The 22,782-nt window shown below is 35.4% G+C and overlaps 1 protein-coding gene across 1 annotated transcript in view; it reads right to left on the reverse strand.

Moving 5' to 3' along the window:
* The window catches only part of St8sia4 (ST8 alpha-N-acetyl-neuraminide alpha-2,8-sialyltransferase 4), an 86,487-nt gene that overhangs the window by 27,922 nt on the left and 35,783 nt on the right, over window positions 1–22,782 (reverse strand). Inside the window, exon 4 of the mRNA XM_031368528.1 lies at window positions 13,234–13,527. Coding sequence (XP_031224388.1) covers window positions 13,234–13,527 — 294 coding nt within the window. The remainder of the gene's footprint in view (window positions 1–13,233; window positions 13,528–22,782) is intronic.

Raw genomic sequence — 22,782 nt, forward strand, 5'->3', positions numbered from 1 at the left:
TTAACTCTGCCTCATTTCTGTCATGATGATATCCTGATTTTATTAGAGTTACTAGAAACTGACATTCCTATTTAAAACCATGGGATTCTCTAATGTCAATTAATCCATTTAAAAATATCTGTGTTGTTAAATATGTCCGCAGATTGAAATTAAATTGTGAATGGTTGATTTGTTACTCTATAAGTGGAAAAGGGGACCCAAATGTTAGTAGAGGGCTTCTGAGGAATCAGTCAGAGAGATTATTAACAATCAATACTATATATTTTAAATTGCTACCAACTAAATATATATGTTGAGTAGATGTTGAATAATGACATATTTTAAAGTCTTTATTAATCATGAATAATGCCTAGACATTACTTTGATTGCTCATGTGCAAACATACTTGTTTTATACAGCTGGATTGCATTCAAGTTAAGCCTTGCACTGAAAGGCACACCGCTGCAAGTATTTTCTTATAGACTTGCAACTGAACTTAGCTTAATACAAATTAAAAATAAAGATTACTTTTTCGTATTGCAAAAACTCAGCTCAAAGTCACCAACTTATAACCTCAGACTGAAGCTGTTTAGGACCCATTCTCTAGAAACTTCCTCAACTATGTCATCATTAATATTTGTTTCTGACATAATTCTATATATTTACAAGAGAAAACAAATTGCCACTATGCCATTTCAGCAAATTGAAAAAAAAATTGTGAGTTTTTTATACTATGTCATAGTTATTAGACTTCCTAGGCACAAAATCAATCTAAGAAGATCACTTAAATTATACTAAGGTATATTCCATAAACAGAAATGTTTACTTATTCTGATAAATTTTGACTGACTTACAAATTGTAAGAATGGCTACTTTATTATATAAAATTTACTTGCTCTCTGACCAAATACACACTGTAAGCCTCTTTGTTTTTAATATCATTTATAGAAAATAATTTCAAACGAGGGTGGGTTGAGTTCTGTGAATAGCACAGTACACTATCCATCAGTTCTCCAAAAGAGAGCTTGATTGTGCTCTGCAGACGTCAGCTGAATGTCTAAGCAGATAAATGAACTTGGATTTAATGAAATGCTTCAGATCACAGTGATCAAAATTGTGCTATTTCTTTTTTAGTTGGAAAAAATAACCATTTAAATTCTATTTTTGAATTATTTGAAAACTTGGGCTTGTAGTTTGGGTTATAAATCCTTAGTGAGGAAGACAGCTTTTTTAGTTACTTCTTGTCTGAAAAAAAAAGAAAACAGAACAGAAAAGAAAAGAAAAGAAAAGAAGAGAAAAGAAAAGAAGAGAAATAACTACTTAGGCCATGAGGTGGTGGCCTGCACCTTTAACCCCAGCAGTTGGGGGACAGAGGCAAGCAGATTTCTGATGGTATAGTATACAGACAAGCTGGAGGAAAGCTGGGGCTACACAGAGAAACCCTCTCTTGAACCTCCCCACTCCCCAAAAAAGAAAACTTCTCTTTATCTTTGTCCAAGAAACAAACACAAGCCAGAAACTGTTCAAGATCTGGTAAAACTCCTAAAATAGAGATGGATTCACTTTTAAATATTACTTTGGCATGATACAAAGGTATTTGATTCAATAACATTATATGGAAAACTTAGAGGAATAATAAAACGTAAAAAAACTAATATGAAGTTGTGTTGTTCTATAAAGGGATTGGTAGGTAGAGACCTAATTCTTAAATCAGTAACTCGGGGTATCCCACTGAATGAGGTTATTGCTGGTGAGTTAGGCTTCAAAATACCTGGTATAACATAGAAGATCTAATTAGATTATCTCGTAACTTATTAAAAAGTTCTCTATATATTCATCAACTGTGCATAAGGTATTGATATATTTACAAAGCAACAATGTATTAATATTTTCAACATATCTATATTTTAAAACTACTCATCCCTTATGCTGAACTTTTCTATCATTCATATTTTATATTGGCTTTTAGCAATAGTAATAACAGCTCATGTAATGATTAAAATAAAATATTGTCCTTGAATGTTCTCAGATGTTTCAAGTACTTATACATTTTTCCCATCCGATTTGATATTTCAAGACATTTTATACTTGTTTTGTGGAGAACTGTGATGACTGCAGGGTCCTTATAACGTAAGTCTGAGGTACATGGTATGATTGTATGACCACATTCCTACCCACACTCACACATGTGATCAATTCTTGGGTTTTCATAAGGTTAATGATGGGGGAATTTGGAAGATTGCAGAACTGGTTTCCAATGTCTGATTATAACAAATAACAAGCTATGTAAATGTTCCCTAATATTATCAACAGCCAGCTTTGGAAGTCCCATCTCAAAAGGTCGAGATCATTTAAGTGGTAGCAAAATTCCCCCAAGCAAGTTTTGTTGCTTAGTCATGTCTGTCATGCCTGGTGGAAGTAAAAGGTATCCTAACCCAAACTCCTGGGGAGGATACTGAACATCATCATACTCCTGGGGAGGATACTGAACATCATCATACTCCTGGGGAGGATACTGAACATCATCATACACTCCCAGCTCTGGGTGGCATCAACTTGCAACAAATTTTTGTCTAAATAAATGTTTTTATTTTTTCTATTCAGCTCTATTGGGAGCTCTCAGAACACTGTGATCCCTGTATTTCTTCAGGATGTAAAATCCTAATCCTCATCGATGATCTCATTGCACAGATCCCAGAGAATACAATAAGGGAAAATAGTTTGTCTAATTTTCCTCTTTACAATAGCTTTTGCATGTTCTATTCTGTAAGCTCCCCCCCAACCCCGGCAAGGACAGCATGCCTCCTCATTATCAGGCTCTGTCATAGTGAGTACTCCAAGGACACATTTCCTGTGTACACAAAGCTAAATGAGAAAAGCAGAAAGGGGAAGTGCCAAACCCACCATATATCACAGTTGAGAGAGAAGAGGGATTCATAAATCTATTTTGGTCATACTTTTCAGCTAGAAATATTTCAAAAGATGTTCTGCATTTCGGTAGTTGTTTGTTTGTTTGTTTTGTCTTTTTACTTTTTTTTTCTTATTGGTCTTTGAAGCATAAATTTGAGCATGTAGCATTAAACACCTTCGATCTTGTACATTTTAGTAAATGGAGAATTTTAGTATTCTGTATACTTTATACTAAACTCAGAAGGGCTAGTATTCAGTACACTGTTGTGACACAGCATCAGAATTGGAATTACTGCAAACGTTGGTCTGTACTGCTATCTGACCTTTAATTCTGCTTGGAAACTCCTCTGTGACTCTCTGACCAGTGAGAGCTCACATGTCCCACAGGATGTAACTCAAGGCCTTGCCAAGTCCCTTAAGCTCGCAGTCCCAAATCACCTTCCCCACTCCTTGCATAAGCAGCTGCTCTGTCAATCTGAGAATTCTGTCCCTTGTGAAAGCACATAAAAGTGTTATCCTCCTCGAAGCTTCAGGACAGTCACAGGTCCTGGCCAAAGAAGCCCTCTACATCTTCCTAGTGAAGAAAAGGCCATGCTATACAGCAGGGGAAGACCCTTTCATAAGACAAGAATGATTGGGAATCAAGTTACCACTGCAGTAAATCTTCTTAAGGAAAAAAAAAATATCATTTGTTTTATACTTTTGTACATGATAAAAAAATTTATAGAACATATTCTATCTCAAATATTTCCTGTAAAATAAGTATCAGGAACATTTTTGATACAGGCATATATTTTCAGAAAAAAAGGAAGAAAAATATTAGTTATCTCAGTAATTAAAAAATGTTAGCAGTACTGGTCTTTGCTAGTGGGAACCTTTCTTACATGATGGGCTAGGTGACAATGTGATACATCAGTAAACTTCCTAAATTTATAAGGAATGTTTACTCTTCACACATAGAATTTAATGACTAAGATATTTTCCTCAAACATTAACGAATTCTATATAATGGCTTCAAACTTCGCTAAGAAACATATTTCGGATGCAAAAATCGCTGTTTGGTATGCAAATATTTTACATGCGGCAATGAGATTTCAGCGACCTCATGGAACTCTATTGAGAGTAGCAAGATCTTCAATGCAATCAAGTGTTAAATCGGAAATTGCATGCGATAAATCATCTCACTTTAAATAAAATACATTTGAGAAAAGAAAAATACATTATTTTCTATTAAACTAAACTTTGAAAATATTAATAGTGTAGCATTGGTTTCCCTGTTCCAAATGCTGAACCATAACCTGTAACCATTTAATAATTGGAGCTATGCACGTTTGCAGTCTGTGCAAGTATATTTTGAATCTCTAATAAGACAATTTGAGTCTAAACTCAATTCTTGATATTAATATTTAAATAGTTCTGTTGAGTGTTATTGATATTTACTGCCTAAATGTGAATGAAACAAGAAATTATCAATGAACACAGCACACTGAATGGGAAAAATCCCAGGAGGCCTGAACTCTACACAAAGAACTATAGGCAACTGGGTAAAGTTGGAAGCAGAATAGTGGCGCTCTCATGGGTAGAGCACACTATTATTATCCATTAAAAATGATTTTTCTGTAAACCTTCAGTAACCTTATATGAATTCAATATTTTCCTATGAATATATGTATGTACAAACACAGTATTATGCTAATGAGAGAAAGAGACAGTGAATTTTAGAGAGTGCAGAGAAGGATACTTGGGTGGGTTTGAAGGAAGCAAATTGAAGAGACAAACAGGATTAAAACACAATCTCAAAAACAAACAAAAGAAAAAATTGTTATAAAGTCAAAGAAACCACTGTTGACATATCTGAATAACGAGACTCTGTGTGTGGCATGTCCCTACAAGTTCTTAATTATTCTGTGACATACCACTTTCCACCTTTGTGTTCTGCAGAAGCAAGAGTGAGCGGATCCCGGTGCCGATGTTGCGATGTTGCCCTCTCTTCAGTGATACAAAGTATTAAACAGTATTTCTCCACAGGGGTGTGCTTCAAGCAACATAATCTGCTTTGACTATGGAAGCAATCTGATACTGACAATGAATATCTACACTGTCTGAAATAAAAGTGTTCTTACGCTTGGTAAGAACTGACCAGCAAGGGAGGGACAGTCCTGTCAGATCTTATATCTTCTCCCATTTGACTTACCCACATGGTCATTCTGTGACTACTTGGGGGAAGGAAGTAAGGCAGAGTTTGGACTTCGGAACTGACAGTTTAGGCCACTAGCATTTGACTGATACTCTCATCAAAAATAAAATTCTTATCAAAGGAATATAACTAATCAGCGCTACTGCTGTGGTCGAGACCCATGAAAGCAAAAATGCATCGAGTGTTCGCTTATTTTCTTAGAACAGGAGAGTGTTTTATCACCTCTGTGCTTCTGGAACTGAATGCCACCTCCATGCCTTTGAAACCATTGTCTGTAGTTGGACATTGTCAGAATTGTCACCAGGAACCGGAATCTGAAGGGCTGTGACCTCCATACACTTTCAATGTCTTATACCCAAACCACACAAATACATCCAAAGGCCTTTGCGATTATCTTCCTTTTACCCCAATAACTTAATTACCATCTACTATGGTTGTTTTATAAGTAGTTTACATTTCAGCTCATATGTATGAAGTTTAGGTAGTAATTCCATAATCAAAACTAAAAGCCTTCCAAGTACTCTCTCACTGAAACACCTGCTAAACTGCTATTTTAAAAAAGTCGGATGCTTGACTCGTAATCCTTTTTAATATATTTAGGCAGTACATCCTCATACTCACTGCGTAAGATCATTAGATACATTTTGTTGTTTTGCTTGAAGCCCATAATTGATAATTTAATATGCATATGAATGATCAAAGTAAGCTGAACACCCACTTCTTATATATAAAGTCGGCTAGCTGTGCAGATTAATTCAATGTTCCATCTACACATTATTGTTCCTCCTCCTTCCCTAGAGTTCAGAGAAACAAGGGAGTTTCTGGGGTTGTTTGTAAAGTTTACCGTTATTAGAAGAGTGACTTTTACAAGTAGAGAGATGGCTTGGTTTTCTTTCTAAAGACAGAGAAAGAAAGGGCCTGAAATAAGATGAGTGGGGAGGTGGGAAGGATCTTGAAGAAGTTATGGATGAGAAACCATGATTGCAATATATTTATGAAAAAAAATTTCCTTTACATCAGAAAAGAAGAAAATGAGTGAAAAACAGTAGAAAGATAGCATAAAAACAAAATCATGTAATGAATACAATTTATGAACCAAATTCATCTGTTTCCTGTAGCTCTTTCAAAATATATAGTATAACCTCTTCTCTGATTACTAAATTGCAGCCATGAAATCTGAGAAAAATTTAAATCAAGGCCTCCCTTTGGTTTTTGGTGTGTGTGTGTGTGTGTGTGCGTGTGTGTGTGTGTGAGTGTGTGTGCACACATGCATGCTATGGGCATTCTTCAATATGTAATTGCAAGCTATTTGGTGAAGTTTGATTTGTATTCTTGTATGTATGTGTTCAGGGCTGACCTTTTAGTCTTGGCTAGCTGATTGTGCTAGCTGCGGAGGAGCAGTTCCCCCTCTCTTGGTCTTCCTTAGACACTTGTAGTTATTTGTCTGCGATTGAGGACCTGTTACCTTTGCCTTTCCATGTTAGCGCTTAATGTCATCATTGCCCAGCTCATGTTTACACATCATATTTGTGAGACTTCATGGGTAAAGTTTCAATTATTCCTAGGGGATATTATGAAGCCCATTCCTCAATACATCCACTAACTTTGTAATCATAATTTGCTCCTAAATTTTATCACTGTATTACCACAAGAAGGTAAAATTTAGTAAACGTCAATTTTTACACCTGAGTATAAACTTGGACCAAACTGATCCATATCAGATTTATTAATTGAATTATTGACAGATAATATGATATTGGGTTCTCATTATTTGAATTAGGCCTTTGAGGGAAAGGTTTCCTCTCCTTCACTGTAATTCTCCAGGGAGAAAAGAATTGCTAATTCTATGCAGATTAAAAAGTAAATTATCCCCTCACTTTTATTAGTTTTGTTGTATCCTTAATTGCTCTATAGACAACTCCCAACCAAATTTCAAAGTGCCGGTTGTGTATAAGTTTGGCCTTTTTCAAGACAACATCCTTATCTCTACCTGGATGCCCCACATCCAATGAAACATGGACAGACAATTTAAGGTTTCCTATTAGTATTTAAAGTTATGAGTCAACTGGTCTCTGCTCTTATGGAAAGTAGAAACCCATTTTAATGACTTAAAATATAAAAATGACAAGTACAGCTTGTGAGAAGAACATAGAGAAACAGAAGTAAAGCCAATCTTGGGAAAGGAAACAAACAAAACATGTGTTCAACTGGAACTATTAAACTGAGATTAACCTAGAAAACTCAGACTCGGCATAGCGCGAGGGACAATGAATATACAGGAAGTAGATCAGAGTATGCTCACAACAAAGATGTGCACTGAAGCTTTCTCCCTCTCTAAATAAATTTTATAAGTAGACTTGTCTTTTTCCCAATAAAATATGATGTCTTATAGTCTCAGTGGGAAATGAGTAAGAGTTTTAAAACTATGTCATTCACATTTTGCTCACATTGACTCCACCCAATATGAGTGTCTTTTCAGATATAAGACATCTATACTGCCATATTTCCTAGTACAGTATAAATTATGGCAGCTGCAAAGAAATAATATTGTGCCTAAAGTGTAACTAGATTAATTCATTAGGAAAGGCTTTTACTCATGTATGCATATGGAAGATTCCCAGAGAAATGGAGATATTTATCCGTAAAAACTGTCTTTAATTTAAACCACCTACTATCATTGCCTTGCTAATCAAAAAAAAAATATTAAGCTCTGGCACAAGTTTAATGAAGAAATATTACAGCTATGCTTCACATAGTTCAAAACGGAAGCCATATGTGAATGTTTTAGGACAAGCTAAAATTAAAACAAAGAGGCCATTTTCAAAAATTACTTGAAGTATTTTCATTTTTCAAGTATTTTTCTTTTTTGTGACTTTGAATTTATTCAGTACTCCAAATCAATCTATTTTGAATGACTACAATGAAATCCTCATGTGTACCTAGGAGATATTTCTGCCTATGCTTGATTGTACACTCTGCTGGGATCTGGCCTGATTCAAACTTCTGAAGTGATGCCACTTTGTCCAAAGAGAAGTGCCTTATATTCACACAGTATTTCATCTATCTTTGCACAAGTTTATGTGGGCAGATTGCCATACCTGAAAGACAAACTCAATAACAGAAATGTGAAATAGGTGTCATTGGTAAAATTGGAAAATAAATTTGATTATATAAGGCATGTGGAAATGTTTTTGTTATTATTGTTAAGACTCATAACTCTCATGGTTTCTAGCACAATAAGTACTGTATCATTTTTATCCCCTTTAATTCTACAGCATAAGGATAACCCCTATAGCAATATAGGGGCAGAAGTGGTCTATGTTTTTTTCTTCTAACTTAATTTTTCTCTCCTATTTATCTAAGACCTATGTTCCTGTCACATTTATAAAACTGGTACTTTTAAGAGTAGATGACAAAGAAATACATCAAGTAAAATTCCTGAAAACGTTAAAATAAAACTGTCTCCCTCAACATAATTTTATATGAAGAAACATGTAAAACAAGAAATACCAATGCGATTTACACAAGTGTAGAAGAGTGAAAATAACATGTTCTATACTGCATAAGGAAAATAATAAAAACTTTAGTCAATTGAAGCAACTAATGTAAAGGAATATGTTTTCAACACAAGATGAAATTGCCAGAAATAAGTTCAAGTAAACAAATACAATAAAAACAACATAATTATGAAGTATGGGAGGGATTTTTGTTATATATCTAACATGGACAAAATGAGTTTCTGAGAACTGGGAGAAGTTAAAGTTTGCATTTGAGTTGGTGATGTATCATGGCTAAGGGAGTTTACCGAACACTGACACTATGTTTCATATGTGTGTTTGTTTAGGTAGAATCTTGCTTTGCATACTCTACAGCCTTGTTCCATAGCACCATCTTTCATCAAACTGAAAATTCTACTACTTCAGCATTCCCAGTACGATTATATTATGTAAAATAGAATTAACATATAAAATATATTAGCATATTACTTACACTATATTGTGTTATTAATGCTATACTCACTTACAAGATCAATCAATCTATCTACCTATATATTATTTATGGAAAGAATGAATATTTAATTTTAAAAACATGTTTACTGATTTTTAATATTCATGTTAGAAATAAATAGATATGCTTCATGAATTGATTTTTCCATGGATTTATGTTTATTCATAGAGATATGAGCTTTTAAAACTTACTTTTATAGATATCCACAGGAAGACTAAACTCAGGAACAACATATCTCTCTGCCTAGCATCTTTCTGTCTGTCTATCTATCATATGTATGCATATATAGTATATACATATTTAACTTCTATGTGTGTACACATGCACAAGTTTGTATACATGTATGTGTAAATAAATACATCTCATTAACCATGGGAAAAAACATTTAGCTAAGTTGTTTAACCTGGTAATAAGTTTGAAGTGTATAAACCATCCTTGTGAGGTAGGGATTCTGAGAGAAATCCAAAAGAAAATATTTATGAAAGCTGCATATGGTTTTATAATTATAACAAGGAAAATCCAATTAGCCTTCTTAAGAGGCTAAAGACAAGGAATTCATCAGAATATTCAAAAAGACATAGCACAAAAGTGAGCAAAACATGACATTTTTACATATCCTGTGTATGCAGATTTAAAGTTTTCAATCAGTAAAATTTAGAGATCAAAGCAATCTAATTATAATTAATGTGGATGCTGATAGTTTAATGGTTATAAATCTGAGACTTAAAGTCATAAACAGTTTTATCCCAAAATAGCAGAGCCGAGTTACATACCCCTTGAAAATAAAATTCCTAAAAAATTTCTAAAATATTCTCTCTCTAAAGAAACCTTATTTGAAAAAATTCACAATTACTCTAAGAGACATTAATTCAATTTTATCTTACTCTCCCACACATGTGTATATAAACTTCCATTTACAAAGCACCACTGTGAGTTAACCAAGGATGATTAAGACTTTAAAGGAAAGATTCTGCACTCAGTGGAATGTGAGAAACCACATAGTTGATTTTCCTTATTCCCGCCTTGTAATCTGACATATTTTTAAAAACAGAATTATTCCTCTCTTAGATTATCCTTTCATTGTTTTTGCAAGAGTCTGCTCTATTTTCCTCTGATTTCATTTCATATGACATTCAAAAATCATCGTACCTTACCACAAACAATAAGCCTATCCTTGTGTGTTTGCAGTTGAGACTTTCTTTTTCCGTGCGAGAAACAGAGCAGGCAGTAAGTCAGTGTGCAAAGTTAGCAGTTTCACTATTTTCATAGGATGAAGTTTAAACACTGACTGAAACCTGACTGTGTGGCGATTTCCAAGTTCTGCTTAGCTTCAGGAATCTCGAGGTCTATTATCATGCCCACTTTTTATGCTGAACAACAATACTCAGAAAAGCCTTCACACGTCAGAGTCATGGTTGTGTTCTGAAAACGTGTGCTCTAGCCCCTTAACCTTTCACTAATAGTTTAACCCCAGTAAGCAGCAGAGGATCTGAAACTATTTCGTTAAAGCTTTTAACCACGGGGTTTTCAGATTACTAAACCAGTAGGACTTACTGCTCAGAAAATAAGTAAGACTTAACAGGTGTTTTAGAGTTTGATCTTGTTAATTTCAGGTGTGACATATTATATTTATCAGTGATTTTCATTCTTGGCTTGTCAGTGTTCATGTTTTACTATTGTTTTTCCTGGAATTTAGCTTCATAAAACTATGTTGAAATGATTCACTACCGATAATATTAGTTTTATAATTCCATACATGAATTTGCTTTTGACATACTGTGTGTATAAGTTTCTGTGCTATTTGAAAGGTGATTGGATACCCCAGAACTAATTTACATGCATGCCACCTCCCAGGAGTCAATCTCTTTACCTTACATGAGCATACCCAAGTATATGAATAAGCACTCAGTGATGCACCTTCTAGCCAAGTCAAGAAGCACACCAATCAACTGGATAAGACATGGTAATCGCAATTTAACATGTCACACTTTATATTTACAAGTTTTATCTTTAAGCCCTTTGGGTTACAGCATTTACTAATTATTCAATTACTTTCAAAGTCATTATGGGACTAAAGTAAATAAGATGAAACATAAAATACTTATAACTGAAGTAAAAATAACTGGCATTTTTTTTTTTTTTGCATTTGAACGTTTGTACAAGGTTAAATAGATGTGCTGGTTTTCTTAGTTACTAGAAAGGTGAGGCAAGATAATCACTTGGGTGACCCAGGAGTTACAGGCCAGCGCGGGAGGTAGCAGGTGGTTCAAAGCACACAAAGAAAACAAAGTTACACATGAAAGTATCCATAAATACTTTCATCAGTATTTTTAAGTACATGTGTTTCTAGCTGGCTAGTAACTTCAACTGTGACTCCTCTTTCACAATCTGCTTTCGCTATTGGGTTAATAAATACTAGATTTTAGTGATTGTATTTCAATTTAGTGGTTATATTAAATTGCCTTTATGCTTTCTCTAATGAGGGAGTTGAATATATGCTTTTTAGCCCTGATTATCTATCACTGGAGAACATGTATCTAAACCTATTCTTTGTTGACCATATGTCATTCCCTTGGGTCAACATTTTAAAGCAAATAATATTTTCACATTTAGAAATAAATGTTACCTTAGTTATAATCTAAGTGTGTATGTGTTCACTTCTAGGTGAATACAGCAGTGACTGTTGAATAACTTGATTCAATCATGACAAATTTAATTGTGAACAGAAGAGTAGAGTGTATGAAACTCTTGAGGTTTAAACAGGGAATGGTGAGCCTTTACAGGGAAATATTAGAGAAACAGAAATTACAAACAAAATAAACAAAACAAAAACCATTTGAACATGGTTTCTCTTATACAAAGAAGGCTATTTTAACTCTGGACTTAGATATTTTTCTTCTTCTTTTAGAAATTCTATCACTATAATTATTTGTTATCCTAAACTTAGGGTTTTGTTGTTGTTGTTTTCCATTCCACCATGTCCACCCTCTTTGTTTTTCTATGAGCAAATTCATTAAATTATTTGATCAATTGAAGGGTGTGCCATCTCAAATTCAGAAATGTCTTTGTACTTGATACAGAACAGAAGTGCCTCCCTCCCAGCCCTATCCCAACTTGCTTCAGCAGCCTGTTTTTCAGGGCTCATAATGGACTCTGTGTCTACTCATTTCATCTCCCCAGAACTCTCTCTTTGCCCTGTCCTCCTTCTGCCTCCCTCCTCTCTTATCACTGTGTCTCTCAGCCTCTACCTCCCTCTCCTGCTGCTTCCCCTCCCCTTCCTCCAAATTCCAAACTACTTGTCACTCCAATCTCTCTTCTCCCCAGCTTTTTCCCATCTCTTGTTTTATTAATCATTACAACTGTCATGTTTTCCGAGCTAGTCAAACAGCAAGCCCACCTTTGAAGCTTTGTGAATGCGAGGAGGGAGTCACACATCCCTAACCAATTTGCTCTGTTACAAGGTCCCTGGAATGTCTTATGCCCATGCGTTCACTATCAAGCCCTGCACTGAGTTTTGTGTTTACAGTATGTGATGCATAGAGCACATTCCTAAGCCTGCAGAACTGTCTATCTTTGACCTGCATATTTGACACACTGTGTATAAAAGTGCCCTTGGCCTTTTTGTCATTTCTCATACTTAAGAAAATAGATTATTCCTTATATAGCTGTAATTACAAAATCTTGTATTAAAAGGGAACTGGTACCTGGAGTTGTACCTCTCCTACTAGTTGGACTCTTAGCTATGGGTGGGTCTTGCTCTTCAAGCAAGGCCAGTGCTTGCGTGTCCATCACATTTCCTACCAGACACTCCAGACACTTACAATGTCTGTTGCAGCCTGTCATTCTAAATCATCAATTGTTCTGTGCACTCTTGTTACCTTTTGTTGCTGGAAAAACCCCAAATCCGTAGTCCGTTCATGAGCAGGCACAAATGTCAAATTCTCCATTTTGCTTTTCCAACATGGGGGGGGGGGCAGAAAGACTAAGTGCATAAAATGCATATTTGAAAATATAGGAAGCATTGTAATGAAAACATTGTTTATTTCAGAAGATTTACTGGTGTTCCTTTCCTTAGAGAAACTCTTTAGTTACACGTTTCTATCGTGTCAAGGACAGACTGGTCCTTTCCAGCCACTTACCCTCTGACCGCATGAATAAGTCTAAGTGATGGATAGGCAGTTCGCACTTGCAGTTTGTTCTTAAGGATTAATGCATTAACCCATTCCACGTGCTTCTCTCCTCCTTTGACCATGAAGGCGGGAATCCAAAGGACGCTGTCATTCAGCATGGAGAGTCTATGCACAAATTTTTCTCTGTCACTCTCATTCCGAAAGCCTCCAAATGCTCTTTGTACAACTGATGGATTCATGGTAATAAAATCTGATTTAGTCCCCACATCCGCAGCGAACTCCACCACGGGAGCTAGATTGCACCTGAGGAAAAATTAATGGAAAAATGGAAAATAAATATGAAAAATTCACCCATAAAATGGCATGTATGAGGAGAACGAAGAGCCAACGGGTTTTCATCAACAGGCAGCAGAAAAATAAAACAAAACCAAATCTCCCCCAATTAATCTGCCTGGTAAATTGACATGTACAATAAGTAAACAAAGCGTTAGAAATATTACGTTCAATAAAGATGTTAACTCCCAGTAGGGCTCCAATTATCCAATCTGTTAATTTTTGTTTGCCTTCACAAATCCATACATTAATAGTTCATAATAAATGAATTTATAATGGTGAGTGCACAGAGACTTTGCTGCTATACAGCAGGAAATCTTACCCATCTGCTGTATAAATAAAGAAAATGCAGCGGACTTGCTGGTCAGATCTGTCTTGTTTGCCAGGCTTGAGTCTTTTCAACATCCCTGGATGTTGCTGAGTAAGTTTGACTTTTTAATACTCTGAGATAAAGGAGATTATTTTTGCAATACTGTCCACAAATATATTTACAGTTGCCTTCAGTAGGCCTATACATTGAACGAAATGAGAAAACGGAATTGACATCTTAGCCTGCCTTTCAGAGACTTTAAGGTGTGTAAGAAAAATATCCTTGCTATTCCTTTGGATGCTGCAGAGTCCTGCATCCCAGGGCCATCTGCATCCCTGAGGGCATATGGAGAAAAGTTAAGGAATATGTGTTTCTGATTTTTACCATAGGGTCATGATGTTATAAAAACACCATACACTTAATTTTAATCATACAATGTGATCTCATCTGTGTATTAAAAAATAACTTTGGAAAGTTCTGGAATATATGTCCAAACTGACTTGTGATGCTATATTAACTCTTTCATATTAATCATGGATACTTGACTTATCTTTAAATACCCTTATTTTAGCTTCCTTGAATGTATGTATAATTAGTTTGCAAATGAAATTTTCTTCAAGTAAGATTTAACTGTCTATAAAAGAAAAAGGTCTTTCAAATGCATTCCATCTACGAATTCATGAAAACAAATCTACTCATATATAAAAGACAGTTTCCCCCTTTTTATCAATCTCTGAAATGAATGAATATAGGGTATTATAGCTCATTAGTTTGGGAAGATTTTTTATATTTCTTTTCCTGTGTATTTTTTGCATTAATGAAATTTTCACACAACTTACACTTTAATTAAAGAAAGTGTATGTACTATTGTAATAATGTTATCTTGTACATCCTTCCATATATCTCTTAATATATATTTATTTCATAGATCTCTAACAACTTTGCCTATGATAATAAATCTTTCCCACCTCATCATAAGAATAAGTAAAATCTTTATTTTCTAGCATAACTGTTAAGAGGAAAAAGGAAAACATTAGATATTATTTGCATATTAGAGATTTAAGTTTATATTTTAATGTGTATATCATTTTGCACACTATATCATATAATAGAGATTTTAGTTTTTCTTACTCCATGACACTAATTGAGAGGACATAGAAATCATTTCCCTTATAACAAAGACAGTAAGAATAGGGTAGTTCTGAAAAGTTACTAGAACTTAAGTAAACAGGAACATGAATGGCATTCAAAGGAACAGACAATATACTTCACTGACATATCCTAACGTGAATAACTATGAAAACCTACCTTGCCATGATACTTATGGGGTACTGAGAATTTGATTATTGTTTGTTTGGGTTTACTGGCTCACAATATTCTTAAAGACTAATATATACACTTTTGGTTTTTAATATACCTATTGTATAGGGTAGCCACTCCATATCCTTCTACTCCTATCTCCCAAAAGCTGAGATATCAAATGTACACAGAAGTGTCTGATGTTCTAATCTTGGTATCACACCAATATAAAAAATAAGCTATAATCTTAATGAACCTGGTTATAATATGTATTTGGATTCTATAGGGGAAAGGGTATTCTAAGGATTATTGTTACAGATCCTACCTCATGTAACATTCAAAAATAGACATTAAGAGTAAATAAAACTGTCATGATCTTGTCATCAGAGATAACAACATATTTATGTCACTGGTAAAAATAGTATATATAAAGAAATGGGGACTACCACAAAAGTCAGAGCACCTGCTTTCTCATCGTAAACAGCATCTTTTCTTTATGATATTAATAATAAAAATAATTAGGATGAATTATGCTAAAGAGTAAAAAGTCTATACTGTTAAATCATTTTTAGGACAAAACTAATGATTTACTCTATGCTTATATTCCCTTACAGGTTAAAATTTTCTCATTCTATCTGATATTCCCCAACATCCACTATTTTAACAGAAGCTAAAAATAGTTTACATACATGATTGTCTGGACATGTGTATGATAAGTGGGCATAATGTTTAACTAACTTGTACAATCTAACCCCTCTACCCATAGATTAATGCAACTCTCAACTCTCATTGGAGATACAGCTCCTTGAAGTAAATGGTCATTACCACAGAGATCCACAACTGGACAAGAGTACAGAGTAAGGGACTGTGGTGTGCTCCATCCGAAAAGCAGCATCTGTATCACTTCCCCTCCTTCCGGTACTCAAGATCATGGCAAAAGAAGAAGAGAAAAGGGTCTAAGACCTAGAGATGATAGATGAGTAAAAGCAAATATTGTCCTCCTGACACAGTAGGGCAGATGCACTCTGAATTCAGCCACTGGAAGAGAATGAGCAAGCCCCATTCAAGCTCAAGCCAGATAAAAATCCCAGAATGGAGAGGGAGGATTGGCACAAACTCCTACCCCAGGAGCTATTGTCGACTGATAGCTGTGGGAGAAGAGTATCAGGTCCTTAAGCGTATTGCTCTTGGTAAGTCTACCACCATACAGTGGAAGACCACATACCCAAGAGTACATGAGTAGCGCAATTTGGGCTTGATAGATGGGGAGAAGGGCACAAGGTTGGGTAGACACTAAAGGGAGAGTATATTTGAAATGCCAGGCCCAAATGGGATCCAGCTCAAGGGGAGGTGCCAAGGCCTGACTGAGCCTATGGAGAGCTCATAAAAACGGACCTATCATGACTGTCTTCCGAAAGACCTGATATGCTGCTGAAAGAGTCAGAGGCAGATATTTGTATCCAACCAATGGACAGAGCAACTGACACCTTTTGTTGAATTAGGGAAGGCTGAAAGAAGCTGAGGAGAAAGGCCATCCTCTAGGAGGACCAGCAGTCTCAATTAATCTGAACCCCTGAGATTTCTCAAACAGACAGCAGACACCAGCTGATATGAGGCACCCAACAGACATATAGTAGAGGACTTCCAGGTCTGTGTTCATTCAGAGATGATGCACCTAAACCCCTAGTGACTGGAGGTCCCAGGGAGTTTAGAAGGCAGGTGGGGTGGGGGTGGGGACATCCACGTGGAGACAGGAGGCTGGGGAAGAGGTGTGGGATGTGGAGCAGTCAGAGGGTGGATTGTTGGGACAGGGAACAGAATATGGAGTGTAAAAAATACCAAGTAACTTATAAAATAAAAAATATACAAAATGCTAAAAAAAAAATGGAGACAGAGTCAGAAAGATCAAAACTCCCTGTTCAAAATTTTCAAAGGACTAATAAGTAACAATGTTAAGGTTGAACAGAAACTTAAAAACCAGTTAAGTGTTAAAAAGAAATTCAACAATTAAAGCTAGTACTAACCGAAAACACTTTCTACTTTAGAAGCAAAAAGAATCCTATATAATGTTTTTGTTTGTTTGTTTGAGGAGAGGATTGAGCTTAGAGGAAAAAAAATCCACATATATTTAAATGCAACTAAACATAGTTAAATGAGGATGATGCTTACTTAAAGAACATTGTGTCTCCCACAAGTGTCAACAGACATACTCATGAGTTCTCACCAGCATGACTGCATAAACATGAACTGAACAAGGACAATACCAATGGAAATGTTAAAGTGGATGGAAGCAGACCCATCCATACATAAAGGACTGTAAGAATGCAGACAGTGGGCGATATAGTCATCTCTAGAAAAGAGCACACAAATCTTATTCCAATTTCAAATGGCCAGCTGTGAAAGTGGACATATGAGTGGCATGATACAGACTTAGCATGTTATATCTAGGAATATATGCATACTTACATATATGTTTGTAATGAAAGTTAATAAACCAAAGTGGTGATGGTAGAAAGAAAGCAGGGAGGGGTGTGTTGGAGGGTTTGGATGGAGGAAAGGAGAGGAAAAAGGACGTCATTATATCATAATGTCAAAAATAAAACCATGAAAGAACAACTAGAGATTGAAGAATAAATAATAAATTCACATATAGTATTTTAACAACTTGAGCATAGCCCCATGAGACTTGAAGAAGAATGACAATAAATGTACTGAAAAATCAGACAGAAAGATACATCATAAAATGTAGCCTGTGTTGTGTAGAAAAGGGCAATTTGTCACTCTTCTGGGAGTGAGTACCACACTTTTATTCCACTGGAAATGAAGAACAGAACCTTGTCTACATGAAGATGACAAATGACTACGAAAATAAACCAGATATCTAGTTATATAATTAGCAAAATGTGATACATTCAAAGAAAACTTAACTAAGGCACTAGAATGAACCAGCAGTGCTTCTCAGTGGCATTTCAGCAGGCTAGTCCATGTTGGTGAGCAGCTCATTTGCTGAGAGAGAATGACTATAACTGTTTTCTCAGTTAAAAGTTTCAGTCTTTCTAAATACCTTCTTTGAAACTAAAGCTTTCAGAACTAAACAGAAGGTGACTCAAAAGCTTATGAGCTACTCTGTAAGGTTACTCAGAGTATTCTTAACGTTTTTAATGCTGGCCAACTTCAAAATGAAACTCTCTTTTTTATTGTTGTCCCTTTCAGCCTAACTACTGTGCAGACATGAGCAGCTAATAGCTGCAAGTTCCTTTAATCAAATCAATTTTTGTACTTTCCATTTATTCTCGACAAATGAAAATTATGAGATGGATACACAAGAGATCTTAATTTATAAGTTCTCTGTTGGGGATGGTCCCACATTATTATTATTATTATTATCATCATCATCATCATCAACATTATTATTTTATTATTTATTTATTTATTTATTTTGGTTTTTTGAGAAAGGGTTTCTCTGTATAGCCCTGGCTGTCCTGGAACTCACTCTGTAGACTAGGCTGGCCTTGAACTCAGAAATCTGCCTGCCTCTGCCTCTCAAGTGCTGGGATTAAAGGCATGCGTCACCACCTGGCTGGTCCTACATTATTGATACAGCATTTGCAGGAGTGAGGATAATTCCCACTTTAAGAATTTGACTTTTCGTCTGTGATCCCATACTTACATGATTGTTTTGTTATATACCTCACGTTAAGTGAAAATGTTTCCATTTTTTCAAGGCTGTATAAACTATTTACCACATAATCCATGAAGAAAACAATGCTTAATACCTGTTTAAATTCTAAAGATCATGGAATTCCTTAATAAGAAAATACATTGTGGATTTGTCAACATCAACATTTTCTTTATATTCTCTTTCTCTTTTTTTGTTTGTTTTTTGTTTTTTGTTTTTCGAGACAGGGTTTCTCTGTGTAGCCCTGGCTGTCCTGGAACTCACTTTGTAGACCAGGCTGGCCTCGAACTCAGACATCTGCCTGCCTCTGCCTCCCGAGTGTTATATTCTCTTTCTACACTCTAAGTAAATAGGATAGCTGTCATTTATCCATTCATTGAGAGCTTAGTATTCAAACTCAGTTCTGTGTTCAAAATGTCTCCCTAGTTGTTTTGATGATCATAGATATGACAGACGCCAAATATAGCTAGATATTACCAATATCTATAGATATTTATAGATATATACTGGTTAAGTATCACCAATACTCTCAGCAAAATATGGGTCATTTATTTTGCCATCTGTTTATTCACTCCAGTGGTTTTATTTTCAAGTTTATATTATGTACAGAATGAATCACTGAAGGCATTTAGGTAAAGGATAGTGTTCTGTGTAATTGGTGGGTATTAGTTAAATCCTTACACAAAGTCCACTTGATTTAAAGAAACAGCATTGAGTGGGTATGATGGCATCTTTCCATACCTGCGATTAACACCCAAACAAGCCGCTGTTCATAGGCATTGCCTTTATCCGCTGTCGCTAAAGCCGCCTGACTTCCTTTAAGTTAACTCTAATTAACACTAATCTCTCAGCCCAAAGTAGTGCTACCATTTGTCAAAACTGGATTTTCTCTATTCTCTCCTTCCAGGGAAGCATGTGAGCCTGTCTGAAACCTTCTATACAGTTTGAAGCGTCAAACTGTAAAGGGTCAAGTTAAGGGTCAGAGTAGCTCTTCTATCTGTCTGACTTTAGACATTACATTTATCCTCTCCATATTGGTCGTATAATTGGAATATATTCTCTGTCAGTCCCTTTGTACTTCCTAGATTGATGGTAGGGGGTCTGAATAGACTTGAAACCAGTTAAATCAAATGTCTCAAAAAATTGTAAAGAAAATTCTTTTCATGCATTAATAAATTTCAAATAACCACCTAATCAGACTTTTTATATATGCATTACATGTCCACTTGCAGGCATGTACTGTTATACCTGAACAAGGTATAATTAAAAATAAACCCTGGAAACTCACTTTGAATATGTGTTTTTTTTTTTTTTGGTTTTTCGAGACAGGGTTTCTCTATGTCTGCCCTGGCTGTCCTGGAACTCACTCTGTAGACAAGGCTGGCCTCAAACTCAGAAATCCGTCTGCCTCTGCCTCCCAAGTGCTGGGATTAAAGGTGTGTGCCACCACCGCCCGGCTATGTGTATATTTTTTAAGTATGGTTGGTGACAGACAAACATACAAACACATAGAGATATCTAGCACTGTAAAGGTTGCTATTCATATTACAATTGGCAAAACACTCAACTGGATATAAATGAATATAAAGATGACATCTCATGAAAAGAAAGATAACAATGAATATAGACAAGATTATTTTCACAAATTCAGGTGTGTTCTTACATTACTGAAGAGGGTATTGAGAAGATTGGTCTCCAATGTCTCAGGAATCACACTTTTGATTTCCTGGTTAAACGATCAAAGTTTTGTACACTAAGAAATATGTCATTTTATTACATCAAGCAAAAATAGAAATTCAAATATGCAATCATCGCAAGAATACTATAGAATAATTTTATTTGACAAACTGGAGGGGACTATCCTATATGGGAGTATGCAAAGCAACTGATGGATGTACTTCACTGAAATAAAGTAAAGTGCTAAATATCATCTGATACTTGTCCAGGTCTGTCACTAACTTGAAGGACTATCAGGAAGTTGTCTTCATTTTTATTTTCATTCCTCAGTATCACTACAACCTTATTCAAACCTACGTAAATGCAATTGAGTTATTTTAAATCTCCAAGATTGTAATTGTTCCTTTTTTTAAGTTTCCTCTCTTTGTAGAAGTACAGTTTAGAAAAAAGGTCCATGAAGTTATATGTACCTGCATCTATATATTATGTATACACCTATCATAATTAGACAAAGCCATTCATTAAGCAATGACTCAAGTTTAAACGCTCATCCACATGCTGAATTATACTTAAAAATAAAACTACAAATTGAAATTTATATACTTAGGAAACTAAAGCTGCCTTTTTCAAACTTACTAACTCATGAATGAAGATACCGTTTAATGTGATTATGAGAACCTGAATGGAGCCCTTATCATGCACCAGACACCATTCTAGTGGCTTTGTGCATAACGTGTTGTGATTCTCAAATAATAACCAAATAAAGACACTGTTGTTATATATTTCCACTGATATAAAAAAGTAATTAGAGAAGATCTGTCAAAATTTCATGGCTTCTCTAGAGGACAGGCATGTTTTAAGCTTATAGTCTTACCTCTGTGCTCCAGGCAAGGGGAGTACCAAAGCAAGAGGGAGAACTTGGTACCAACTTCCTGTGCGCTTGATGGTGTGAACAGATGTGATTTCCATCACAATACTGACTCCAGTATGTGTTGACCAAAAAGGAGGTCTGTTTTTCCTTACTCTCTGAAATACCTTTCCCTCAAAGCAAGAGATTTCTCAATGCGAGTTGGCTTTCTTTGGTGAGAGGGATAAGAAAATCTTATGTATAGAGTTTAACTTAAAAACATATATAATACATACTGTGTTTCTATTCCTCTCTTGTAGAGTGTTACTGTGTTAAAAGCATGAACATTATTTTAAAAGTGCATGAAATGTAAATGATGGAAGAATAATTAATTGATATTGTAATGCATCTATTTATTAGATGACAGATAATAAAATTGCCAACATTTTCTGTAAAGTATATATGTAGAAATATGTGTATAATATTAAATGTATACCTCTTTTAGGACTTCAAGCGAGGCACTTAAGTAAGACAAACTATTCCAAGATATCAGATCAGGGCAAAAGCAGACTGCTTGCACTAGGTTTTTAAGAGGTAAGATCTGGGAGATCAGGCAGTTACTCTAAAATGTTCCACTGCACATCCACAGTTTTAATCAAAGTCAAGCTTCATTTCCATCAGATTTCTCTTTGGGGCCTGCTTCATTTTGAGTGGTATGGCTAATTCACTCAGCAATTGTTTTTGAAGAAAGATTGAAAAAACATGGGTTGAAGGAGACTGAAACACAGAAGTATATAGAAAAAAGGGGAGTGGAGATACAACATGCACAATGATTGGCAAAAGTTATGTTCCTCAAATTAAATCTAACAACAGGTTATTTAGCAATGAAAGATTGTGTACTAAGCAGTATTGGAGATAACTGATGACTGCCATTCTCTCTGTGTGTCTCCGCAATATAAGGAAATTCTGAAATGCTAACAGACGGTAGTACTCATAGCTTAGCTGCTAATTGTCTGGCTCACTCCCTCGTCCTCATTGCCTGAGAGTCTCAGAGTCTGAACTCAGGGAATATTCTTCTCTCACTCATCGACAGTCACGAGCGCCAACAGCTGTGAGAAAATCTGTCATAATCCAGTACCAAACTGCTAGAGTGGTATTCCTAGAAAGCAAGGAATACCAAAAGTATTCCTTAGTAAGGTTCTCTTCCCCTTCCTCTGATGTCTATGTTCTCCGAGAACTGGTTTGTGGTTTTGTTCTTGCTTTTGTTTTTATCCTCTGCTTCTACTCTCACTTTTCCTGTTTGTAGAAAACAGCAAGAAACCATCTCTTTTGTAACTTAGAAGGAAAGTGCGCTCTTGGAAGGATGGTAAAAATGTCATCACCTCCACAGATCTGCTCAGTCCCGAATGTTAT

Source organism: Mastomys coucha, unplaced genomic scaffold (genome assembly GCF_008632895.1).
Source record: "Mastomys coucha isolate ucsf_1 unplaced genomic scaffold, UCSF_Mcou_1 pScaffold14, whole genome shotgun sequence".
Lineage (NCBI taxonomy): Eukaryota > Metazoa > Chordata > Mammalia > Rodentia > Muridae > Mastomys > Mastomys coucha.